This window comes from Somniosus microcephalus, chromosome 1 (genome assembly GCF_052327205.1).
Source record: "Somniosus microcephalus isolate GS21.2 chromosome 1, FLI_Smic_1.0, whole genome shotgun sequence".
Lineage (NCBI taxonomy): Eukaryota > Metazoa > Chordata > Chondrichthyes > Squaliformes > Somniosidae > Somniosus > Somniosus microcephalus.
In genome coordinates, this window is record NC_140987.1 from 248,446,821 (window position 1) to 248,459,213 (window position 12,393).

At 50.5% G+C, this 12,393-nt stretch overlaps 1 protein-coding gene across 6 annotated transcripts in view; it reads left to right on the forward strand.

Moving 5' to 3' along the window:
• Positions 1-12,393, forward strand: part of ccdc171 (coiled-coil domain containing 171) — a 311,057-nt gene that overhangs the window by 114,351 nt on the left and 184,313 nt on the right. For all 6 annotated transcript variants that reach the window (XR_015078843.1, XM_085991681.1, XM_085991690.1 and 3 more), the window contains one exon: positions 11,619-11,786. Coding sequence is in view for 5 of the 6 variants with exons in the window: in XM_085991681.1 (XP_085847807.1) it covers positions 11,619-11,786 (168 nt within the window). In the remaining variant the exon portion in view is untranslated. The remainder of the gene's footprint in view (positions 1-11,618; positions 11,787-12,393) is intronic.

Genomic DNA, 12,393 nt, shown 5'->3' on the forward strand with positions numbered 1-12,393 from the left:
TCCCCCCCAGTCGCTCTCTCCCCAGTCGCTCTCTCCCCCCCCAGTCGCTCTCTCTCCCCCCCCAGTCGCTCTCATCCCCCCCCAGTCGCTCTCTTCCCCCCCAGTCGCTCTCTCCCCCCCAGTCGCTCTCTCCCCCCCCAGTCGCTCTCTCCCCCCCAGTCGCTCTCGTCGCTCCTCCCCAGTCGCTCTCTCCCCAGTCCTCAGTCGCTCTCTCCCCCAGTCGCTCTCCAGTCGCTCTCTCCCCCCCAGTCGCTCTCTCCCCCCCCAGTCGCTCTCTCCCCCCAGTCGCTCTCTCCCCCCCAGTCGCTCTCGTCTCCCCCCCAGTCGCTCTCTCCCCCCCCAGTCGCTCTCTCCCCCCCAGTCGCTCTCTCCCCCCCAGTCGCTCTCAGTCGCTCTCCCCCAGTCGCTCTCTCCCCAGCCCCAGTCGCTCTCTCCCCCCCAGTCGCTCTCTCCCCCCCCAGTCGCTCTCTCCCCCCCCAGTCGCTCTCTCCCCCCCAGTCGCTCTCTCCAGTCGCTCTCCCCAGTCGCTCTCCCCCAGTCGCTCTCTCCCCAGTCGCTCTCCCCAGTCGCTCTCTCCCCCCCAGTCGCTCTCTCCCCCCCCAGTCGCTCTCTCCAGTCGCTCCCCCCAGTCGCTCTCTCCCCCCCAGTCGCTCTCCCCCAGTCGCTCTCTCCCCCCAGTCGCTCTCTCCCCCAGTCGCTCTCCCCCCCAGTCGCTCTCTCCCCCCCAGTCGCTCTCTCCCCCCAGTCGCTCTCTCCCCCCCAGTCGCTCTCTCCCCCCAGTCGCTCTCCCAGTCGCTCTCTCCCCCCAGTCGCTCTCTCCCCCCAGTCGCTCTCCCCCAGTCGCTCTCCCCCCAGTCGCTCTCTCCCCCCAGTCGCTCTCTCCCCCAGTCGCTCTCTCCCCCCCAGTCGCTCTCCTCCCCCCAGTCGCTCTCCCCCCAGTCGCTCTCTCCCCCCAGTCGCTCTCCCCAGTCGCTCTCTCCCCCCCAGTCGCTCTCTCCCCCCCAGTCGCTCTCTCCCCCCCAGTCGCTCTCTCCCCCCCAGTCGCTCTCCCCCCAGTCGCTCTCTCCCCCAGTCGCTCTCTCCCCCCAGTCGCTCTCCCCCAGTCGCTCTCTCCCCCCAGTCGCTCTCTCCCCCCAGTCGCTCTCTCCCCCCAGTCGCTCTCTCCCCCCCAGTCGCTCTCTCCCCCCCAGTCGCTCTCTCCCCCCCAGTCGCTCTCTCCCCCCCAGTCGCTCTCTCCCCCCCAGTCGCTCTCTCCTCCCCCCAGTCGCTCTCTCCCCCAGTCGCTCTCTCCCCCCAGTCGCTCTCTCCCCCCCAGTCGCTCTCATCCCCCCCAGTCGCTCTCTCCAGGTCTCTCCCCCCAGTCGCTCTCTCCCCCCCAGTCGCTCTCTCCCCCCCAGTCGCTCTCTCCCCCCCCAGTCGCTCTCTCCCCCCCAGTCGCTCTCTCCCCCCCAGTCGCTCTCTCCCCCCAGTCGCTCTCTCCCCCCCAGTCGCTCTCTCCCCCAGTCGCTCTCCCCAGTCGCTCTCTCCCCCCCAGTCGCTCTCTCCAGTCGCTCTCCCCCAGTCGCTCTCTCAGTCCTCCCCCAGTCGCTCTCTCCCCCCCAGTCGCTCTCTCCCCCCAGTCGCTCTCTCCCCCAGTCGCTCTCCCAGTCGCTCTCTCCCCCCAGTCGCTCTCTCCCCCCAGTCGCTCTCTCCCCCCAGTCGCTCTCCCCCAGTCGCTCTCTCCCCCCAGTCGCTCTCTCCGCTCCCCAGTCGCTCTCTCCCCCCAGTCGCTCTCTCCCCCCAGTCGCTCTCTCCCCCAGTCGCTCTCTCCCCCCAGTCGCTCTCTCCCCCCCAGTCGCTCTCTCCCCCCCAGTCGCTCTCTCCCCCCCAGTCGCTCTCTCCCAGTCGCTCTCTCCCCCCCAGTCGCTCTCTCCCCCCCAGTCGCTCTCTCCCCCCCAGTCGCTCTCTCCCCCCCAGTCGCTCTCTCCCAGTCGCTCTCAGTCGCTCTCCAGTCGCTCTCTCCCCCCAGTCGCTCTCTCGCTCCCCCCAGTCGCTCTCTCCCCCCAGTCGCTCTCAGTCGCTCTCCCCCCAGTCGCTCTCTCCCCCAGTCGCTCTCCCCAGTCGCTCTCTCCCCCCAGTCGCTCTCTCCCAGTCGCTCTCCCAGTCGCTCTTCCCCCAGTCGTCTCTCCCCCAGTCGCTCTCTCCCCCCAGTCGCTCTCTCCCCCCCAGTCGCTCTCTCCCCCCCAGTCGCTCTCTCCCCCCAGTCTCCCCCCAGTCGCTCTCTCCCCCCCAGTCGCTCTCTCCCCCAGTCGCTCTCTCCCCCAGTCGCTCTCTCCCCCCAGTCGCTCTCTCCCCCCAGTCGCTCTCTCCCCCCCAGTCGCTCTCTCCCCCCCAGTCGCTCTCTCCCCCCCAGTCGCTCTCTCCCCCCAGTCGCTCTCCAGTCGTCTCCCCCAGTCGCTCTCTCCCCCCCAGTCGCTCTCTCCCCCCAGTCGCTCTCTCCCCCCAGTCGCTCTCTCCCCCCAGTCGCTCTCTCCCCCCCAGTCGCTCTCTCCCCCCCAGTCGCTCTCTCCCCAGTCGCTCTCCCAGTCGCTCTCTCCCCCCAGTCGCTCTCTCCCCCCCAGTCGCTCTCTCCCCCCCAGTCGCTCTCTCCCCCCCAGTCGCTCTCTCCCCCCCAGTCGCTCTCTCCCCCCAGTCGCTCTCTCCCCCCAGTCGCTCTCTCCCCCCCAGTCGCTCTCTCCCCCCCAGTCGCTCTCTCCCCCCAGTCGCTCTCTCCCCCCAGTCGCTCTCTCCCCCCCAGTCGCTCTCTCCCCCCCAGTCGCTCTCTCCCCCCCAGTCGCTCTCTCCCCCCAGTCGCTCTCTCCCCCCAGTCGCTCTCTCCCCCCAGTCGCTCTCTCCCCCCCAGTCGCTCTCTCCCCCAGTCGCTCTCTCCCCCAGTCGCTCTCTCCCCCCCCAGTCGCTCTCTCCCCCCAGTCGCTCTCCTCTCCCCCCCAGTCGCTCTCTCCCCCCCAGTCGCTCTCTCCAGTCGCTCCCCAGTCGCTCTCTCCCCCCCAGTCGCTCTCTCCCGCCCCCAGTCGCTCTCTCCCCCCAGTCGCTCTCTCCCCAGTCGCTCTCTCCCCCCAGTCGCTCTCTCCCCCCCAGTCGCTCTCCCAGTCGCTCTCCCCCCAGTCGCTCTCCCCCCCCCAGTCGCTCTCTCCCCCCCCAGTCGCTCTCTTCCCCCCCCCAGTCGCTCTCTTCCCCCCCCAGTCGCTCTCTTCCCCCCCCAGTCGCTCTCTTCCCCCCCCAGTCGCTCTCTTCCCCCCCAGTCGCTCTCTTCCCCCCCAGTCGCTCTCTTCCCCCCCCAGTCGCTCTCTTCCCCCCCCAGTCGCTCTCTTCCCCCCCCAGTCGCTCTCTTCCCCCCCCAGTCGCTCTCTTCCCCCCCCAGTCGCTCTCTTCCCCCCCCAGTCGCTCTCTTCCCCCCCAGTCGCTCTCTTCCCCCCCCAGTCGCTCTCTTCCCCCCCCAGTCGCTCTCTTCCCCCCCCAGTCGCTCTCTTCCCCCCCCCAGTCGCTCTCTTCCCCCCCCAGTCGCTCTCTTCCCCCCCCCAGTCGCTCTCTTCCCCCCCCCAGTCGCTCTCTTCCCCCCCCAGTCGCTCTCTCCCCCCCCAGTCGCTCTCTTCCCCCCCCAGTCGCTCTCTTCCCCCCCCAGTCGCTCTCTTCCCCCCCCAGTCGCTCTCTTCCCCCCCCCAGTCGCTCTCTTCCCCCCCCCAGTCGCTCTCTTCCCCCCCCCAGTCGCTCTCTTCCCCCCCAGTCGCTCTCTTCCCCCCCCCAGTCGCTCTCTTCCCCCCCCAGTCGCTCTCTTTCCCCCCCCCAGTCGCTCTCTTCCCCCCCCCAGTCGCTCTCTTCCCCCCCCCAGTCGCTCTCTTCCCCCCCAGTCGCTCTCTTCCCCCCCCAGTCGCTCTCTTCCCCCCCCAGTCGCTCTCTTCCCCCCCCCAGTCGCTCTCTTCCCCCCCCCAGTCGCTCTCTTCCCCCCCCCAGTCGCTCTCTTCCCCCCCCCAGTCGCTCTCTTCCCCCCCCCAGTCGCTCTCTTCCCCCCCCCAGTCGCTCTCTTCCCCCCCCCAGTCGCTCTCTTCCCCCCCCCAGTCGCTCTCTTCCCCCCCCCAGTCGCTCTCTTCCCCCCCCCCAGTCGCTCTCTTCCCCCCCCAGTCGCTCTCTTCTCCCCAGTCTCTCTCTTCTCCCCAGTCTCTCTCTTCTCCCCAGTCTCTCTCTTCTCCCCAGTCTCTCTCTTCTCCCCAGTCTCTCTCTTCTCCCCAGTCTCTCTCTTCTCCCCAGTCTCTCTCTTCTCCCCAGTCTCTCTCTTCTCCCAGTCTCTCTCTTCTCCCCAGTCTCTCTCTTCTCCCCAGTCTCTCTCTTCTCCCCAGTCTCTCTCTTCTCCCCAGTCTCTCTCTTCTCCCCAGTCTCTCTCTCGATCCCCGGGCCTCTCTGCCCGCCCAGTCTCTCTCTCTCCTTCCCACACAGACAGACAAACCCATTTATATATATATATAAAAATTATTTCTACTTTTTTCATAACAACATGCCCTCAAAAAAACCTCGGCACCGCTGGGCACTCCAGCTAGTATTTTATAATACAAGTAGAAAAATTAGGTGTCATACTTTGCCTTTATTCAGCGTGCGGAAGATCAACTCGAACTTTGTGGGAATTGTAAATGCAAAGCCACCTGTAAATCACTCCATGTTGCATATTAGCACACTAACATGCCTCATTACTTCTTGTAATCTTTTAAAAGGACAAATGGCAAAATGGTTTTGCTTAACTAAACTTAGGAAGGTAGAAATTACAGGGCCGAAAAGACCAATGCAGTCCATCTGGTCCTAAAGTTCCTAAAATGCCCAAGAATCATAGGTTTTTACAGTGCACAAGGAGGCCCTTTAGTCCATTGCTTCAACTTTCTGAAAGAGCTATCCACTTAGTCCTGTTCCTCTACCTTTTCACTATACCTTTAAGTTTTTCCTTTTCAAATGTTTAAAGTTTTATTCTGGATTCTGATTCCACTGCTTTTTCCATGGGTCATTCCATGTCTTAGCAAACTTCTGCATTTCAAAAATGCCAATCGGGGTTCCATGTCCTTGGTAGGCCCCAGGTGAGATGGGGATGGTCATATCGTGGGCGGGAATGGGCCGTTAAGTCATTTCCCAGTATTTTCGGGGTGCCACTGCCCCATTTCTGCCAGGCGGGTGGCCTCACAATGACCCTGACTGTTGTCTTGAGGTGAGCTGGAACTTGTTTCTAACCTTCTAGATTTTCTATATGTTTTAAATGTAATAGTTGGCCAATATTTTGTTAAGCAAATATTTCAGAATAAGGCCTCTATGGGGTACAGTGGGCTTTGACAGTTGATACCTTAATAAAATCTTGGTGTACCAAGGATAAGATTGCACAGAAAAATTTAAAATTTAATTCCCTTAGATTCTGATATTTAAGTACTGTATTGTTAACTGTGTGAAATGGTAAGACTATTATAAAATTACCCAGAAATTACAACTGAGATTATGAAGTTAATTGTAAAATGTTTTTTTTGCAACAATTAAAAGTAATTTTGAAAGCCTCCTTTGTACATGTGAAAATATGTTAAAACAGAGAGTACTTTCTAGAATAGGGTTACAATAAAAATAGTAATTTTTAATTACTGGAATGAAAAGTTGGGACAAATATTTTCAGATATCTTTTTAAACGAAGTCACTGGATTAGATATATGATTCACCAGTCAGAAATAGTTATGGGATGCTGTGAACACGTGAATAATAGTGACGGGGATGTCTTGCGAATCGTACAGGTTAGTGAGGTTCTTATTGCACTCCTTCCTTGTTTGGCCACTTCCTACTTGATACCTTTTCTCTTCTGGTCCAAATTCGGTGCAATAGAAACTCATTTTAAAATCTGGAAATACCACTTTTCTGTTAATGCCAATTTTTGTACACGCGTTTTATCTATGTCTACAAAAAGCTGCATAAAAAAGTTATATCTACTCATCTTCACTTTGTGCCAAGGAAATTGTATATTGGAGTGAAACTGTGTTGCTACAAATAATTTAGATAATATGACATTAACAGCAATTCAACTTTCAGAGGCAGCTGTACAAAAATATTATTATATTAATGTGCTAAATATGTTTATTGGTTTATTAATAAATGTATAAAGCCTATACGATAAAAGCAGTATAAATATTTAGTTTCTTCCTTGTAGGTATGTGCATGTATCTTTCTGCTTTAAAAAATATGCCACTAGTAAGTTGTTATTTATGTGGGCCTACTTTTAAGAGTGTTATTGATTTTCATTCCTATCTCTGAATTCCTATGGGTAAATAAAAATTTGGGCATTCTCTTGCCAGTTTGATGCACAGCAGGCTCTTCTGTGAAAGTTTGCTGAGGCATCATTTGACCTCTCAATAGTTTATATATGGTTCAGTGAGACTCCCTGTTTTTTGTAATCCAGACTATCGGCTGCAGTATAGCATTGACTAGTCTAGCAACAAAGCAGTGACGTTATAATGCTGTTCCCTCTACCCCCCCCCCCCACATTAAACAAAACTGAATATTAATTTGGACCAGCAATTGTGTAAAATTGTTATGATGGAAATTAAGGTCTTCAGAACAAACCACTTTGCATGGCAGATCACTGCTAGAAAAAAGGGCTTGCTTAAAGAATATTGACATGTGAACAGTGGAGCCATTGAGATTTTAATTAATTTTTCCTTAAGGTATATCATATTTAGTTGTCCAGCTCAACATTTTAAAGAAAAAAAAATACAATTATTTACAATAGCAGATAGGTGTCAAAGGTCTAAAATATCTATAAGTAATAAATGGAACACTAGGAACAGAGAATACAATACCAAAAATTAATGCGATATTCCACGTATTGCACAAACAAGCATAACCTGATGATAACGAGGGCTTTATCCCTCCTAAATTATGAGATGATCCACACTTGCAGGATATAAATGCTGTTGGATTACGCTTGATGCTGTATTCTATTTATATGTGACTCAGACATTTAATTACTGATATACATTTTAACATTTGTTTTCAACAAAGACTATTATAAATGCAGGAGTTGGTTTAATATCTTTTTGTGAGCCACATGCGTTGTCTCTGTGTTCTTCAAAAGTGAGTGGTAATCATCTTTAAAATCCTCTTGGTGGAGATGAAGAATTACATTTTTGCTGTATTTGCTCAAAATAGAACTTGTTAGGTCATGGATCAGGGGTGAACGTTGAACTCTATGACTTGATGTTAAGATGAAAATATGTTTTATTTTTTAAGAGTACCATTCATCATTACGATATAAGAGTCTGATTTTTGGGTTGAACCTGATGAATTCCAAAATTGGGGTTAAATGAAGGCACGCCAACATTAGTGTATAAAATAAAAGTAACAAACGGCAGATGCTGGAAATCTGAAATAAAAACCTAGAATGCTGGAAATACATAGCTGGTCAGTCAGTGTCTGTAAAGAAAAAAGATCGGTTATGATATTTTGGGTGCGAACCATTAATCAGAACGGAAGACTGAAAGATGAATAGCAGAAAGGGAGAAGGAGTTAAAGTGGCAATGGGTAGGATCGACCAATCAGCAGCATCAAAGTAGAGCACTCCTGTAGTTGCCTGTGTCACATACAGATGGCTGAATGAAATTTCATGGAGAAAACATTGAGGATGTGGCTAATGATGCATGCCAACTTCTTTTAGGATTATACTTTGTAAAGGCAATTGTAAGCGTTTATTAGTTACCTAAAGTATTTTATATTTTCCTTCTAACATTGTTTTGTAGATCAGTCAGAGGTTTTCTGATTGTGAATGTTCCGTATTATTTTTGATCCCAAAATATTTATTCACTCATATGATTTCACTTGATTTCTATTTTGACAGAAATTTGTGGGGGGAAAAAACAGAATGCCTAACTGTATGTTATTAAAATGGTGTTTCTACTGGAATTCTGTCGAGCAGGAAAACGCCAATTTAAAAAGTATTACATTTTCTTAATGTTCTCAAGTCAGTGCTAAAATGTCAATGCAGCTCACAAGTTAATGGTATAACCTAATGCTATTTCTTATCTTGGATATAGAGGGCTCTCTCAATTTAATTTGTCATCTACAAAAGGGATTTCTATGATAATGGCAAGAAGCCCATAGCTAAAAGCCTAAACACTGAGGGGAGAAGCATGTTGTAAAGTAGTTCTAGTCATAATGTTATTTCACATGACACAGAATTAAAAGTGGTTTGGGTGTTTATTAGAAGGATTCAGATGATACAAGTTGAGCTTGAGCAGTTTATGAATGTCTTCCAAACAGAAACCGTGTTACACCCATGAATGTGGTAACAGCCATTTCCTTTTAATAAGACATTCAATCTTGAACTTACTTTGGCATAGTGAATTTTCTGTTTGGTTTGCTGTTGTATCATTTGTTCTTGATTTCACCGTATGCCAGTCAGATGTTGCCAATGGTAAACACTGCAAAACCTCAATATTAAAGAATACAAGTATTCAATCTTATTGTTATGAGGCAGATGTGCTAGAGCCTATGGGCTAAAAATTCCATAGTGGTAAAAACCTGTCGGTATTAATGGCCGGCGAAAATGGTGGCGCTGGCAGGACCGAAAAATTGGCACTGGGGACTAATTAACAGCGCTAAACTCGCTGTGCAACACTGTCCTGGTGGCGTTCGTCCCGGCAGGAGGCCCAGTGTAGCGTGGCTGTAGTGTCATTGCAGCAAGAACAGCCTGCTCTGAAAGCAAGGCTGTCATTTCAGAAAGCAGTTCGGTTTTGTAAAGGGGAACTGCCTTCTGAAATGAAAAAAATTAAAATCATATAAAAATAGGCAGTTTTTAGCCTTTAGCCTTTCTGAAAAAAAATTAGCATTAAAAAGAATTCCCAAATGGGAGTCTTCAGCTCTTAAAGCTGAATTCCCTTCTGCACCTTAAAAAAAAAAGCACGGGAAAAATGCTTCAGCAATAATACGAATGGCTCAGCAAGCCAGGGAATGGGAACCCAGGACCTTGTACGCAGCACTCCAGCTTTGTGCAGGGGATCAACACTGCAAGAGAGGTTCTCTACCCATAGGGGCTGGAAGGCCCTCGAGAAAGAAGGATGTGGGACCAGATCACCGAGGCTGTCACTGCCAGCAGTGTCACCCCCATGACCTGGCTCCAGTGCCCAAAGAAGCTTCATGACCTCAGACCAGTGGTCAAGGTCAGTAAATGCATTTTCAAAAGCCATCTCCTACCAACTGCACCACTAGCCTCACACATTTCTCAATGCATGACTCCCCCCCCCCCCCCCCCCCCCCACCAACACAATCACTCACCTACCAACAATCTGTACCAAACACGAGGCACACCTACCATTCCTAGCTTCACCTCACATCCTTGGAGGAGATTGTGCTAGCCATTCTTGACAGGGCATGGCTGAGCCCTTGGCCAGCGACAGAGCTGAAAGGATACAAGATGCTGGTATCCTCATATGTTAGCCTCCTTCTCACATTCGCCTCTTGCTTTCCCGCCCTCCCCTCACCAAACTCCACCCTTGTATCTTCCTCATTTCACACACCCAAGAAATGCAGCCTGCCCAGCCAGTGGTTGACCAAGAAGAGGGAGAGGAGTGTGAAGAAGAAGAAGAAGAAACATCGTCATTCGATTTCACACTCCCAGCCACCAACTCCTCAAGGTTGACCTGCAAGGCCATTTGCAGTGTCCCCCACTGAAAGTCAGCTGCCTTCCACCAGCCATGCTGCAGCCACTGAGGTGGCACTGCATGATATCAGTAGGATAGGCACAGGCACACACAAGATAGTCACTGTGGGAATGCATAAGGGTGATGAGTTGATTTCTTGATGTCAAATTGGATAAATAGATATACAGGAAACTTTGTGCTATCCGGCACTGACGGGACCGAGCTGTTGCTGTTCCCTCAAAACTGCCAGACACTCCAGCTCTAATGTTGAAAGATACGGAAGCTTTTGAGCTCCGTATCTGTCAACAAACCCTGTTGCTTCACAGCTTCTAAACAGTCCAAGCGTCTCTGTAGCGTCTCTGTAGCTTAGCAACAGCTTCAGCAGATCTTGCAGAGCTTGACTGTTGAGGAAAAAAGCAACGAGAAGAAAAAAAACCAAACGAAAACAGCTCCTGATTTTTGTCGGTGGCTCGAGCATTCCGGACAGTTAGCCTCCGGATAACACAAAGTTTCCTGTATAAAGTTGGATTGGAAAGTTTGCTTTGTGATGGCTTTTATTTCAACATTGTGGCCAAGAGGATGCTGTGATGGTCAGTAACAGAGGGAAGGTAAGATGTGGGACAAATGTTGAAAGGGGAATTGGGGTTGTGGTCACTGGTACCGCAGACGGATGTTTCCATCCCGGATATCCTGGCCAGAAAGGGGCTGTCTGGGTTGCATCCTTCCTTCTGCTTCCTCCTCTTCTGCATCTTCCTCCTCTTCTGCGAGCAAATGCTGTAAATCTGAAATCAAAGCAAAAATGCTGGAAATACTCAGCAGGTCAGGCAGCATCTCGACCTGAGACGTAAACTCTGTTTCTCTCTCCACGGATGCTGCCTGACCTGCTGAGTATTTCCAGCATTTTTTGTCTTCTCAGAGGCCTTCCTTTACCATTCGAGGCCTTGCAAGCATCCAGCAGTACTTCCTGCACACTTTTAAAAGCTTTTAACATGTATTGCACCAAGCCACTACTTCAATTAAAAAAAATCCAGTCCAAATGCTGAAATGCAAACTTAGCTGAAAGATGCGTGTGTCCCTTTAAGAAGTGCTGACACAGTCTGCTGAACACTTGCTTTTCATAGTGAGCTTCGGACCCAGCGCTGAACTCTGCCCTAAGGTCGAAGTTCGCAGACATGGCTTCAAGTCAGCGTTGCACGGCGACTTACCTCACGCTCTCTTCATTTACATGTCCAGGGCCAGCGTTGGTATTGGCAGCGCTAAGGGCCTCACCAAAATGGCGGCCACCAAGTCCGCACCAGAGAAGGGTGCTAGAGTGGTGGCCACCATTTTTTGCTAGGATAGCGGCGCAAACGGATGGTGGTAACTTGCTCAATTTCTAGGCCTTTGTGACTTAAGTTAGATGGTAATAAAGTTGATAGTCATGTTGAGCCTGAAGATTTATACCATTATATAATGGATATTATAGTTTAACAGTGGATGTTTTCGAGCAGCAGATTGCAGGAAAATCAACTATCTTGTTCACACAAAATATATTTTCTATATTGTCCAAGTGCTGCTTACTTGATTCATGAAAGTGCCCCCATCATTGGTGTGATTAGTTGTCCTGGGAAGGGTGACTGAAAAGTTGCTGTGGTATCGGGGAGAGCTGGACCGTGTAACTGTGGGTACAACTCTGTAAAAATAAGTCGTAGGGAAAACCTGATGTAGATATAAAATTGCTAAGCACCTGCATTATATGGATAGAATTGCTGACAGTTGGTTTGGCCTCATGTCAGGTCACTAGTTTCTGCTATTCTCTGTATATTGTAGCTGTAACACAAAATATTTATTGGAAGAAAAGTTTCAGATATTTTAATTTGACATTTTTATTCATTTTTTTTCCCGCTTGCATTATTTTTGGACCACTATTCTAATGCACTGATATTTTTCTCACAGGAGAAACTGACCTTCCTTCACAGTTTGTACCAGCGCCTAGTGGCAGGCTGTGTAGTCATGAAGCAACCAGAGGGCATGCTGGGGAAATTCTCCTGGCCGGAACTATGCTCCATTCTGCAAGAGAACATTGATGCCCTCACTTCAGATCTTAACCAGGCCAATGAAAAGGTAACTTTCTTGAGGTTGCAAGTCATTTAGCTAAATCCAATGACATTTGTCCACATCACAGCATGATTAAAAAAAAGCTTGACAGTCAACTTATTTCAAACAAATTCCTATTTAATAATTCAGAAACATTAATTATAATTTGTCTTAGACACAGTTTGATGCCATTTCTGAGGGCATGCAAATGCAACCGAAGTCGGAATGAATTCTCCAAGCACCATTCTTCTCACAAACAAATCTGAATGTTATATACTTTTTCCCCGGATTTGCTAATTCCACTACTGAGGATTAGCCAGAGGGACCTAATTAGAAGAAAATAAATTAATCTAAATTTTGCCAAGAAGAAAATTCAAAGCATTTGTTCATTTTCAGCAATAAAACAAAATCTCATTCACAGCACATGACAACGTTTACCTGCAAAATAATTTACATCAAAACAAGTCCATGCTGTCTTCCACTGTGTCCAATTTGAGGATACAAATCATAAGCAATATTTATATCTTCCTGTAATGTATTTGATGCTTGCCTGGCAATCTACAAGCTGCCACCATTTACAATCATGCCTGAAGAATAAGGTAATGCTAGGTGGAGTAGGGGTCTGTGTGTGATC